Source organism: Haliotis rubra, unplaced genomic scaffold, assembly GCF_003918875.1.
Source record: "Haliotis rubra isolate DU_JTF1 unplaced genomic scaffold, ASM391887v1 Scf127, whole genome shotgun sequence".
NCBI lineage: Eukaryota > Metazoa > Mollusca > Gastropoda > Lepetellida > Haliotidae > Haliotis > Haliotis rubra.
This window is the reverse complement of record NW_025765192.1, coordinates 1,250,735-1,263,535: the sequence shown is the minus strand read 5'-3', so window position 1 is coordinate 1,263,535 and position 12,801 is coordinate 1,250,735. Positions and strand designations below refer to the sequence as shown.

At 40.2% G+C, this 12,801-nt stretch overlaps 1 protein-coding gene across 1 annotated transcript in view; it reads right to left on the bottom strand.

Annotated features, from left to right (window-relative positions):
* LOC124266662 (advillin-like) overlaps positions 1-12,801 on the bottom strand; it is a 100,831-nt gene that overhangs the window by 66,900 nt on the left and 21,130 nt on the right. The window contains exons 3-8 of the mRNA XM_046701463.1: positions 11,969-12,040; positions 7,819-7,896; positions 5,967-6,019; positions 2,948-3,053; positions 1,644-1,754; positions 485-551 (exon numbers count right to left, since the gene is read on the bottom strand). Coding sequence (XP_046557419.1) covers positions 485-551; positions 1,644-1,754; positions 2,948-3,053; positions 5,967-6,019; positions 7,819-7,896; positions 11,969-12,040 — 487 coding nt within the window. The remainder of the gene's footprint in view (positions 1-484; positions 552-1,643; positions 1,755-2,947; positions 3,054-5,966; positions 6,020-7,818; positions 7,897-11,968; positions 12,041-12,801) is intronic.

The following is a 12,801-nucleotide window of genomic DNA, read 5'->3' as shown; positions in this document are numbered from 1 at the left end:
ACCATACTCACTCACTCACTCTTTACAGCTGTCTCTGTGTCCCATATTTAGATTCCTGTAAGCGTTTATAAAATCCACCTGTATGCGCAGCTTCAAGGGAGACAAGTCGTGAATGCATAGTCACCAAATACTAAAATGTTTGGTTTAGTTTGAAGGCCGCCTTAAGCAATATTCCAGCAACATCACGACGGGTGACACCAGAAATGGGCTTCACGCATTGTGCCCATGTCGGGAATCGAACTCGGGTCTACCCCCCCCCCTAAAGTGTTTTGGCGTGATGAGCAAACACTTTAACCAGTATGCTACCCCCTAAAGTGTTTTGTGGTGACGATACAAACAACAAATGCTATAACATGAGAGAATTAAACTTTGGAACTTCAAAGTCCAATGCAAGATGCAAATTCGTTCATAGTCTATAAAAATGCTGATGGCCTGCAGTGGTTGATGAATCAAGTGATGGGACTGGGGATATATTGGAACTTACCGATGATGTTGATTGTAGCTCGCCCACCCCGCTCTTCATCTTTGATTGTCTTGGCAACTTCTGCAGCCTGTAAACATACACCAAAGTGGTCACAACGGTCACTGTCAGGGGTATATGGCATACAGACAACTGATGCCTGACCTGGTAACTAAACATGAAAACATTGAAACGCAACAGATGTATGACAGTGCACTCAACCAGACAAAAAATAAATAGAAAGGCTCTCAGTGAAAGCTGTTAACGTATACTTACGAAAGAGTGCGTACATTTTCACGTTATGGTAAGGGACATCACTGTTCACTAACAGTGAGTGAGTGAGTTTAATTCTTTTTAGCAACATTCCAGCAATATCACGACGGGGACGCCATAAATGGGCTTTATACATTGGGGAATCGAACTCGGGTCTTAGGCTTGAAGAGCGAACGCTTTAACAACTAGGCTACCCCGCCGCCCGTGTCCATGAACACTTGCCCCTGACTATGATACTGGTGTACCACGACGTAACAATATTCCAGGAGCGGTCAACAATCCGAGTCAGTCGCTCGTGTCAGTGTTATACATAATGGCGTCCGTCCGAGGTATTGCTGACNAGTGGTTAAGGCATGGGGGCGGTCTGGGGTAGCCTAGTGGTTAAAACCAAAAGCGTTGGCATCGCTCCCACAGTCGCAGAAGACCCTGGTTCGAATGCCCCCACATGGGTACAATTCGAGATGGATCCTTCCAGCCCATTTCTGGTACACAGGTGTCCCCCGCCGATGATGTTGCTGGAATATTGCTCAGTGAGAAAGCGGCGTAAAACCAAATTCAGTCAGTCAGTACACGAGCCAACGCTTTGTCCTCAACATATGCTTGTGGTCAGGTGACTAACTGAATCGGATGGTCATGCTCCCTGATGGCATATCATGGATTCCCAGTTGCCTGGGTTGATGCCTCAGGATGTAAATCCCCTTTGTACAACGGTGCTTCAGGAACATATGTTGTTGAGTTATGTCGCGAAACATACGAACAACGCAAATCCAGCAAATGCACGTCTGTCATTATTCCACTTCGGCTCATAATGGGATACAGGAGATCTGTAATACCCCCCAAATTCTCCGGTGCTACAGAAATAAAAACAGGTTAAAGCAGGTGTCGATACATCAACTCCAGTAAGTCTTACTTTGATTCGCTCCATCTTGCTGCTGGTCGGTCCATTCCACACATACATGACAAGGCCGCAGTCAAGGATGAATACATCCCCTTGGTTCAAAGAACTGACGTCACACTTGACCTGTGCGGTAACGAAGGACATTAGGTTTTGAAATCTATGCTAAACAAACATAACTCACGTTCACACCCAAAACAATTATACATTGAGCTATCCCCATCCCATGTACTTTATTATTATGCTTGTATCGGAATTGGAATTGTGAGGTGAGGTGAGGTAATATTGGGTTGAACGTCGTGCTTGAGAATATTTCGCTCATATGACGACGTGCATGCGTGTGTATGTGTATGTGCGGCTGCTTGTACTAGCCCAGACTGAAGCTGGTTTTATAGTGCTAGCCCACTGAGATACCATGCCGCAGTGAAGCATGAATACCCCACTCAGACACATTATACTGACTCCGAGCCGACCAGTCCTTGTTGTACCCATTAATGCCGAGCGCCAGGCAGGGACCAACAAGTACCATATTTTAACGTCTTTTGGTATGATGCGGTCGGGGATCGAACCCGCGACCTTCCGCTGTCCGGGCGGACGCTCTAACCACTACACCATGGAGGCGGTCTCGAATTGTGATGTCTAAGTACACCGGATAACGTAATCACGTAAAGGTAATGTATGGCGTTGACGGGTTACATCTCAAGGGTGACAGCTCTTAGTGTAGGACCTCCCCAGGTGATGAAGGTCGAAGATGTTTACCAAAGGGGAACTATATATTGACTACAAAGTATTGATCATATCAATATCATATCTAACCAATATCCCCAAAACAATGAGTGAATGAGTGAGTTTAGTTTTACGCCGCACTCAGCAATATTCCAACTATATGGCGGCGGTGTGTAAAAAATCGAGTCTGGACCAGACAATCCAGCGATCAACAGCATGAGCATCGATCTGCGCAATTGGGAACCGATGACATGTGTCAACCAAGTCAGTGAGCCTGACCACCCGATCCCGTTAGTCGCCTCTTACGACAAGCATGGGTTACTGAAGGCCAGTGTTTTAACCCGGATCTTCACGTGTACCAAAACAATGAAGAATGTTTGATTCCAATACATGTTTAGCCGTTTCTAAAGTTAATTTAAAGCCTTGGCGTAGATGTAAATGTAAACAAATAACTCATAAGCCACCAGACAGGGATGACAATAGTCAATAGTTCGAACGTCAGTGGGTCAAACAGGTGCTTGCGTCAGGATGAACTGGCGCACTAGCCTTGACACTACCTCACTATTGACCGAGAGGGGAAGATATATACCGACCTGTCTGACTCTCACGTTCCTCTTCCCCTTTATGTGGAGAAGACGGGTGTCATACTTGTCTCGCTCGACCTTCTTAAAGCCCGAGTCCACCCCGCCATCTAAATATCTAGAAAATGGAAGCAGGAATACAAACGGACATGTGTAGTGACATCAGAAATGAGGCTTCGTTGTACTGTTAGCCTAAGGGAGAAGTTGAAGCCAACGTTAGAATGGTAGACGGGCTATCAGAGCGCTAATGTTAACATACATTAAAGTACAATTACTAATATATAATTATCGCATGAATCCTCTTTGTACTTTTTACATGGGTTTGGTTAAACGACGTTATGATAATGTGTGAGGGATGCACAAGCTATGTTGATGCAGACAACGACATTTCCGACTTTGAAGCACAGAATGCGAAGAAAAGGGATGGTGTATGTATATATCATAAGGTAAATCTAGGATGCTGGATCCTAGTAGAGACAAGGGAAACAACTCTACACAGAGTAATTAGTCCACTTGTTCATAAAATATGTGCTCTGAATAGGTTTTTAAAATATATTTTTAAGATTTATTTCTAAATTCATATAGATTCGTTACTTTTATAACTGTGCAGGATTACAAGTATGTAGTTTCTATGAGACTGCGTTTAATAGAGTCAGTATATTGCAGTACAGAATATTTGAGACAGTGATGTATTACAAAGTATAGTTTGAAATTTCATCTTATGGTCTGATGTACAGTCATTCTGTAGATTGTAGTAATGTGGGAATTCGAACATGGGCTTTCGTCACGACGAAACTAAACCTTAGCCTTAAGACTTAACATTCACGAACGCGAGAGTAACATGATTTTAGCTCAGCTAATAAACCATAAACTGTTCTCCATAAACATGTCAAGTGGAATCAATCCAACTACAACCGTTAGCCCCATGATGCACATAAACATGTATAGAAGACACGTGCTCCATGAATATTACTCATTTCTGTTTTCTATTATCTAAAAATAAGAAAAAAACATATTCTTTGATCTTTTTCCAAACAATTCTTATCATATTTGAAAGACTACTTGGAAATTCACCGATGTCTTTTTAAAGAGCGCAAATTAAGCAGCAAAGCTAACTATTTCTTGTAAATAGAAGCCATGTATCGTTAGAGGTAACGAAATGCAGTAATGAGTTTGTTTCGCAAGACGAAAGCAAAATGCTGTGAAACACATGCTCACAGTTATTGCGTAAACACTGACAATGGTACCGGATTGGTACAACCAACGAAAAGAACAATGAAAGAACAAGTTTAAAAAATAAAACCAAATTTATTTTATGTCACAAACGCTTTGATGCCTCATCATGTTAAGATAACCATTGGTTCTTAAAGCATGTTCAGTATACATATGTGTATCAGTTTTCGTGGTGCTGGCACCGACGTCTTCAGCAGCATCGTTGTTTGCATTTCACCCGATGCAATTAAAACGTGGCCCCAGGTTGTATTGAGACTCTACCACCGGTATAGCTACGTCTAGTTTTCAAAACAGGAACGTTGCTAATTGCGCTTTGACTTGAGAACATCCTTCAGTAAGACATGTGTTGTTAGCATGTACATTTCGTTCCAGCTTGAAATGTACATTTCTGACACATGCTTTGCTTCGTATGGAGTGGTTGGTTTAACTTGTGTGTGTAGATTTGTTGCATGTGAAAGAGTCCTACTTGAATTCGAACTATGAGAAACTCGTTCTGGCCAAACAACATAACAATAAGACTTCACTGTCCAATACTCTTGTCTCAGTAGGTAGATTCGCTGGTAGACTTGCACAAGTCCCTGGGGTAATAATTAATAGTTTAAATAATAATTTCTAAAAAATATAAATAGACATCAAACAGACTGGCGTCCTTATTGTCCACTTATCTAGACTTGCCTCTTTAAAGGATAGAATTACTATACATCCATGGGCTTAGCCTTCAGTACAGTCTTGGAGCAAGGCTAGCTTACTGACTTCAGTGGAAATACGGCTGAAGACATGAAGCGCTTCAGTGACTAGTCAAGTTAAAATTACCTCTTCCCAACAACTAAATCTGCAACTTGAAAAGATTTAATTTAAAGGATGCCAGCTAGAGTTCCAAGATCAGAAGCACAGATAAGCTGCTACGTGTTAATTGTAATTGTGACTAGGATTTCGTTGTTGAAAGTTGAACATAAATGTGATGAGTTATCAGTAATTAACGCCATCTGTATGGAATGAATGGGTTTAGTGAGAAGGTCTAATCACAATATATATATAGTCTTATGATCCTTAAACCAGTTTTATAATCACACACCAGATACAAGTATCTTAGGGTTACTGTTTTATAGCACATATGACGTTATTTTGTGATTTACAATGATTAGAATGACTGCGAATGTAATACTAAGTGGTTTGGCCTGCATACATTTCACCCGTATTACGAAAACGAGTGTAACATAACCACCTATGTTTTTCAGTTTTGGGAGGGAGAACAACCAGTGTTTTAGTTCTACAGGCCAACGCCCTTGTGTGTGTATGCTCAATGGAAATGTGCAAATACTTCCAGTTATGCGAAGTTCAACACAACCACAAAATGATGGTTATTATGGAGTTCCCGGGCCCAGTTTTACTTTGAGGTAATCGTAGGTTCGAGACATCAAAGTGGTGTTTCACTGCATTTTGATTTTTTAATTATAACGATAAGTCTATATTTTCAATTTTTTGTACATTTTACCGAAACACAAGAGCACGACTATTTTACTGACAAAACCACAAATCAATCAAAAATGTTCCTAAAAGAGTAATTCAGTTGTCATGGAAACCATGGTAACCGTCCATGCCTCCCGGGCCAGACTACGTGTCCTACGGGGACTGTTGCTCATGCCATCACCCACTGGTCTGCCTGTCCAGACTCGATCGTGTACACGTGACTGTGATACTAAAGGAACTATTCCGACTGCGGCATTAAACAACAGTCACCCACACACCCATTCGACTCCCATCTACAACCATGTAAAACGTGAATATACAAACTCACCTAATTCCTTTTTTGAAATAGGATAGGAACAGCTGAGATTCGTGATCTTGCACCTGAAAGATATGCCCGACTGGTGGTTAACTCAATCGCTCTGTAAGTTTCTCTGCACAGAATATCTATTTACAAACACAGCAATCATTAATCGAAATCAGCATGTAATTTCTTACTTTGACAAGTGGATCTACATTGATTGACACCTGTACATGTCTGTCATATCACATGTCAAGATAAGGCTGATTTAAAGGAGGTATTTGTTCGTGGTATCTGACTAGTCTCGTTCTGCTGAAACATGTATGATAGATGTGCTTGAGACGTGTATTCTTATAATGAACGGGATTATCAATGGATTTAGATAAATACAGACAATTGCGATGAGTATTAGGGACAACTACTACTGATACAGTGATGTTAATTCACATGATCAAACAGGGTGAAGTTGATACATTGTGATATTTATTTACATATATAGATATATACATTCTTGATGATAACGTGATGTTAAGTTATACATTCCGTGATGATAACGTGATGTTAAGTTACATGTATAGTTTTTACTAAGGTAACGTTGATGTATGTATCATGTTAATGTATATATGTATGTATGTATGTAAGTCAGTATTTTACCATGTAATGTATGTATGTATGTATGTATGTATGTATGTATGTATGTATTGCAGTGCACGCACGCACGCACGCACGTATGTTTGTATTTCAGGGCTCAAATATGTGGTCAAATATCATTAGTTTCCGGGGCAAGTATCATGTGGGAATATCTTTCAATGTAGCCACAGTGTACTGATCTCTTTTCTGTTCTCTACTTTGTGAATCTAGAAGACGAATTACGATCGGCAACTACCTGAAGTAATTAGCGAGTGTCGTTTGATCTGAGTTGGAAGACTGATAGTATCAGTCAGGTAATGCAAAACAGATGCTAATAATTTGCCATTTTACCTTTATAGTTATTTTACGAAATGAATGATTTCACGGTCTGAATTCACATATAAACAGTTGACGCTGTGGTGTTAATTCAAATGTATAAGCACGGTCAAACTGATACTTTGATACTCTGTCCTCCCTGTAGTCCGGCGGTCAGCTGATTTCCAGATAGCGTTATGGGAGGAAGAGTTTGTAGATGAGGAACAGGTGTGATTCTGAGATATGGAAAACCAACTTTAGGAGTACTAATGGCAGCAGAACACAGACGGCCTCGCTTTTCAGAAAAGCTCAAACAATCCTCAGTATCATCACGTTACCACAAACACATTTGCTAAAGATACATACTATCAAATAACAATTGTCTTTTTTAAGAGATGCATTACAATCCCCCATGAGGGGCATCTGACCGTACAACTCATCTGGCTGTTAGTTCAGTGGTTTGCGCCACACTGTGAACGTTGTCATGCGTCAACAGCCAAAGAAAACCATATGCCCTTAACTAGAGGAGCTGTAGACAGATATTTGAACAATATGTAAGTAACCTTGAGTTACAGTTGCGGCAGGATCCGCTACTTAGACACCTGGTGTCAAGCATGCAGCGACAGAAATAGCCTCGATCCATTTTATTTCACTTACGATGTTCGATTTTCGATATGACAGGAATATTAGAAGGGTCTTCTCTGACTTTTGAAAAAAAATGAAAATATGTAATTGATTTCTTCAAGGTATTATACACTATTTATAAAATGTATGCTTGTATTTATCATTTAAATATTATCCTGTGCGTTAGACCAACATGAATTGTTGTAACCCTGTCAGACTTGAGGTGGGTGTAGTATCACAGTGTATAGCTACCACTATAAAACAAAACCACATTTGATGTTAACCACTGAAATAATACTGAACATGCGTTCACCTCTCTGTGCTGGACAGGGGCTCCGCCAAGGCTGTCGTCTAGTTCCACCGTCTTGTATGCGGCCACGCCCTTTTCGTCCTGCATATAAGCGCACAATGTCAGTTTAGAGACACTATTTTATAAAAGATGGGCGAGAGATTGTTGTTAAAGACTCAGCGTGTTCCCAGGTATATGACAGTGAGCTGTCAATACTATCTGGCGCTGTCAATACTATCTGGCGCTGTCAATACTATCTGGCGCTGTCAATACTATCTGGCGCTGTCAATACTATCTGGCGCTGTCAATACTATCTGGCGCTGTCAATACTATCTGGCGCTGTCAATACTATCTGGCGCTGTCAATACTATCTGGCGCTGTCAATAATATCTGGCGCTGTCAATACTATCTGGCGCTGTCAATACTATCTGGCGCTGTCAATACTATCTGGCGCTGTCAATTATATCTGGCGCTACTATCTGGCGCTGTCAATACTATCTGGCGCTGTCAATACTATCTGGCGCTGTCAATACTATCTGGCGCTGTCAATACTATCTGGCGCATCCTAAACTGTGGTTGACATGATCAGGACATTTCTCCGCCGTCGGCGTATGACGACTGCAAGTATCGACGCTCATGATGTCCACCACTGGTTTGTCTAGATAGGCTGTTTTACAGAATACTGCTTAGGACAAAGAACAACGAAATCAACAACAATAACAGAAATTAAAAAGTTTAAAAATTGTTGGCCTCTCCTAAATTATCGGTAGTATTGTCTACCACAATGAAATCCTGGTGTAATACTTTGTTATGAAGATTCAGTTGTGGATTTTGCTTCTCAACGCTGATTTAATCTGGATGTGACGCATGTGTCAGAATTTCCAATCCAAGGTTATAATGTCGTTAACGTCTTGGTAAGGTCACTGTCCATACACTCCATAAAACATGACGACATTAACCCTGGTCAGTCTGCCCATTGTCTGGGTGGAGAGTGACCGTGCATCGTATTACATTTAATTCATGACTAACTGGAGAACCACGTGGTATTGGGAGGATGTAGACACACATGTAGTTGTTGACTGCAATGTCATTATTTGATAAAACTATCGGACACAATTGTGAGTAAGTGACCACGGTCGTACGTCGCTTTTTCGCAAAATTCCAGGAAGATTAGTTCTTGGGACGCCAATACCACCACGCCATCTACCCTAACCTAAAATATTGTCCGCCCTTATTGATGCAGGCGAGCCGTTTACCTGTTGAGTTTAGGCATTCAGCTGAATATACCAAGTATGTGAATACTGCTGAAAAACAAATCGCTGCAGACTTTATAATATGAGAGTTTTCTGCTTTGGGCGATTAATGCTGTTTTTACACATAGTTCAATTATACCCCTGGTGTAAGCTAGAGATCTAGGATGTGAAAATCTCCAATTCTTCTGGTTCCCATGAAAACATGCATTGCCGTGATCTACCAATGGTCTTAATGCCATCCAATATGAGATTCGAAAGCAGCTGATCCACCTCTAAACTTGGTCAGAGTCTCAAATACACTGAAGAACAAAATAAACTATACCTCTCATATGACAAACTTTCAATTACCAATATCCCAAGGTAGCGAAATTATACATAAAAAACTATTTTGGCGCTTTGCAGACTTCTTGTCTTAAAGGTATTTGAATTAAAACTTTAAAAATTAAAAAGAAAACATAAAGAACTTTGCATAATACACAATTCAACAATTTCAACAACATGTCCCCGACTTGCCCGTTCTTGTGTTTGTGACTCGTGTAACCGTGCAGGGTAGGATATGCTCACCTTTGGGAACTTTGGGCATTGTCCCGGTTTGAAGATCGTCCATAAACATCACGTGGCTATAGAAGGATATCTTTTTATTTGAACAATCGTTCTGTATTTGTTAAAAAAGCACTTAATGAAAATTGGTTATGTTCAAAATACATATTTTGAAATATATATGATACTGACAGTTGTTCTTACGTAAATGTATGCTACAAAGTATTGGTAGATATCTGCCCCTGTCACTCATTATACATATGTTTTACATTCCATCAGCTGAACTGAATTCTGGCATTTGATTATTTGGACATCTGCAATACATTTAAATGTATACATTGGAATCTGTCTATTATGGACTGGACTGGGACCGACTTATTTGTCCGGATTGTAAAGCGGTCCGGATAGGACAACTTTTGTCCGTTACCGTAGACACTGCCACGATGAGTTACCGTAGATAAGCCGAATTTTGTGGACCCAAAAGACAGTCTGTAGGAGATGGTCGACTTATCTATGGGTTACACTTTCGTTAAACATTTATTCAGGGGGTAAGAAAGTGACATCGCATCGCTTCGCGTGAACAAACAACAGAAGACGTCTTCAATCCTGCAATATCATAGTCCATACAATTATACAAACAAAAATCTGTATTGCAAGACACTCGCATTTGTATTTTCGTACTCTAACATTTATATTTTCATACTCTCACATTCATATTGTTATTGTATAATATTTGTATGATCATAATCTCACATATGCATTGTCATACCGGTACATTGAAGCATGTCATCTTTGTCATATTGTCACACCTATGCATCTCACATACTCTCACATATGTTAAGATCACATATACATTCTCATATTCTCACATGCAATGTCATGCCCTCTACCTTGTATTGTCACACACCAAAGTATTCTTGTCACACTCTCACATATATATTGACCAACGTTTACGTTAATCAACTTATACCAATATTGTCATACACAATGTCATATACCCACACGTGTATTACCATACCTGTTCGGGAGAGTTCACTCAAACGCATCTCGTTCAGTTAGTGTTTATGGAATTAAAACATTCATCGAAACGCAGCTACTTCGCGGAGTTAAATTTCCATAGACACTGACTGCACGAGAATTGCCTGCGAGTGAACGACACATGCTCCCTGACTGATTTTAGGTGTTAGAATTCGGTCAGTTTCCAACATCGCTGATACCAGACGTTAAATTTAGAGATAGGTTAGAAAGTCAGTCAGTTGTAAGATATTCAAATTAGCTTAGATAATCAGTGGGGTTTAGTTAGTGGAGAAAGTTAGAGGTTAGATATTCGGGGCTAGATTAGTTTGGAATTACTCGGGTTTTGAACATTAATAGAGTTAGAATTTAGATATTAGGCCATAAGGGTTTAGTAAAATTAGTTAAATTCTTAGAAATTCATCTACGAAATAGTTTACATATTTAGTTAGTTGTTCATACATCCGTTTCTTATCCATAAGTGTTAGCATAATATAATTATTTAATTCTTCAGTTCCTCATTAGAACTAATAATAATATTGTTATCACGTTTAGTTCCTCAGTTACGCTTTAGACAATAAGTGTTTTCACGGTTAGTTGATTAGATTCATTTAGCAAAGTTTTCCACAAAAACCGTCAGAACAGCACCAGCACATTAAACTTGTCATACACTCATAACTGCATTGCTGTACTCTAACTTGTGCATTATAATACTCTTATAATCTAATGCTATACTTTCATACCCGTTGTGTCATACTGTCACAATTCTAACCTTCTAAAGTTCTCACCTTATCATATCTCTACCTTTCTGGTGTCATACTCTCACTCGTATATTGTCATACACTCACAACCATTTTGTCATACACTCACAGACCCGTGAAGGTCCGGGTTAGAAAATTGGCCTTCAGTAACCCATGCTTGTCGTAAGAGGCGACTTACGGGATCGGGTGGTCAGGCTCGCTGACTTGGTTGACACATGTCATCGGTTCCAGTTGTGCAGATCAATGCTCATGCTGTTGATCACTGGATTGTCTGTTCCAGACTCGATTATTTACAGACCACCGCCATATAGCTGGAATATTGCTGAGTGTGGCGTAAAACTAAAATCACTCACACACTATAAAGCAGCTTCCAATTGGGCCAGGTTCTGAACAGGAGGATCCCTTTGTTGACCAATCATGTCCCAGATATGCTCCAAAGGGTTAAGATCGGGGATAATTGAATCGTGAGATATGTCCGGGGGGTGCTTAACTAAGTTCTTTGTGTACACGTTCACATATACATTGTCATACTCACAGCTCTGTACCATCATTTAGGTCATCAATGATAAAAGATACAACGTAATAATTAAACCTACAAATACCAACCTGTGAAGTGGTGTCACCCAACCAAAAGTGCACGTCCCACTGGTATTTGTTCGAGTTTGGCACTTGCTTTGTCTGAAACACATGATCAAATCAGTTGTTACGTCACAATGTCATTATGTCGAACACAGAACATCGTTTTTTTCACCATCACCTGCTCCTCAAATATGATAAAAAGTTCATAGAGGAACAATCGTAAAGTTAGTGAGTGAATGTTGTATAACTAACGACAGTCCATGAACAATCAAACCTGGCCAGTTTTTCATATGTTATGTTGATGATGTTATGATCATATATGACCATGTTCTGTCTGTGTAGACCCGTGAAGATCCGGGGTAGAATAGGTCTTCAGCAACCCATGCTTGCCACAAAAGGCGACTATGCTTGTCGTAAGAGGCGACTAACGGGATCGGCTGGTCAGGCTCGCTGACTTGGTTGACATATGTCATCGGTTCCCAATTGCGCATATCGATGCTCATGCTGTTGTTCACTGAGATTGTCTGGTCCAGACTCGATTATTTACAAACCGCCGCCATATAGCTGTCATATTGCTGAGTGCGGCGTAAAACTAAACTCACTCACTCACTCTGTCTATGTAAGTGTTATGTATTTTACGCGCAGATGAATTCGGTTGAACTACGTTTGACCTTTTATTGAGCACCTGGTGTCATCAATGAATCCATTCGTTGATTCATATACATTCATATACGTTTCATGGTTATTTGGCTTATTTCGTGCAATGGTATCTGTGTTAGCTGATAATTACACTGGGTAGCCTCTGGTGTTGATGTTTGCTATAATTGTTTAGTTTTTAATTATATGGATTTGATTGATGT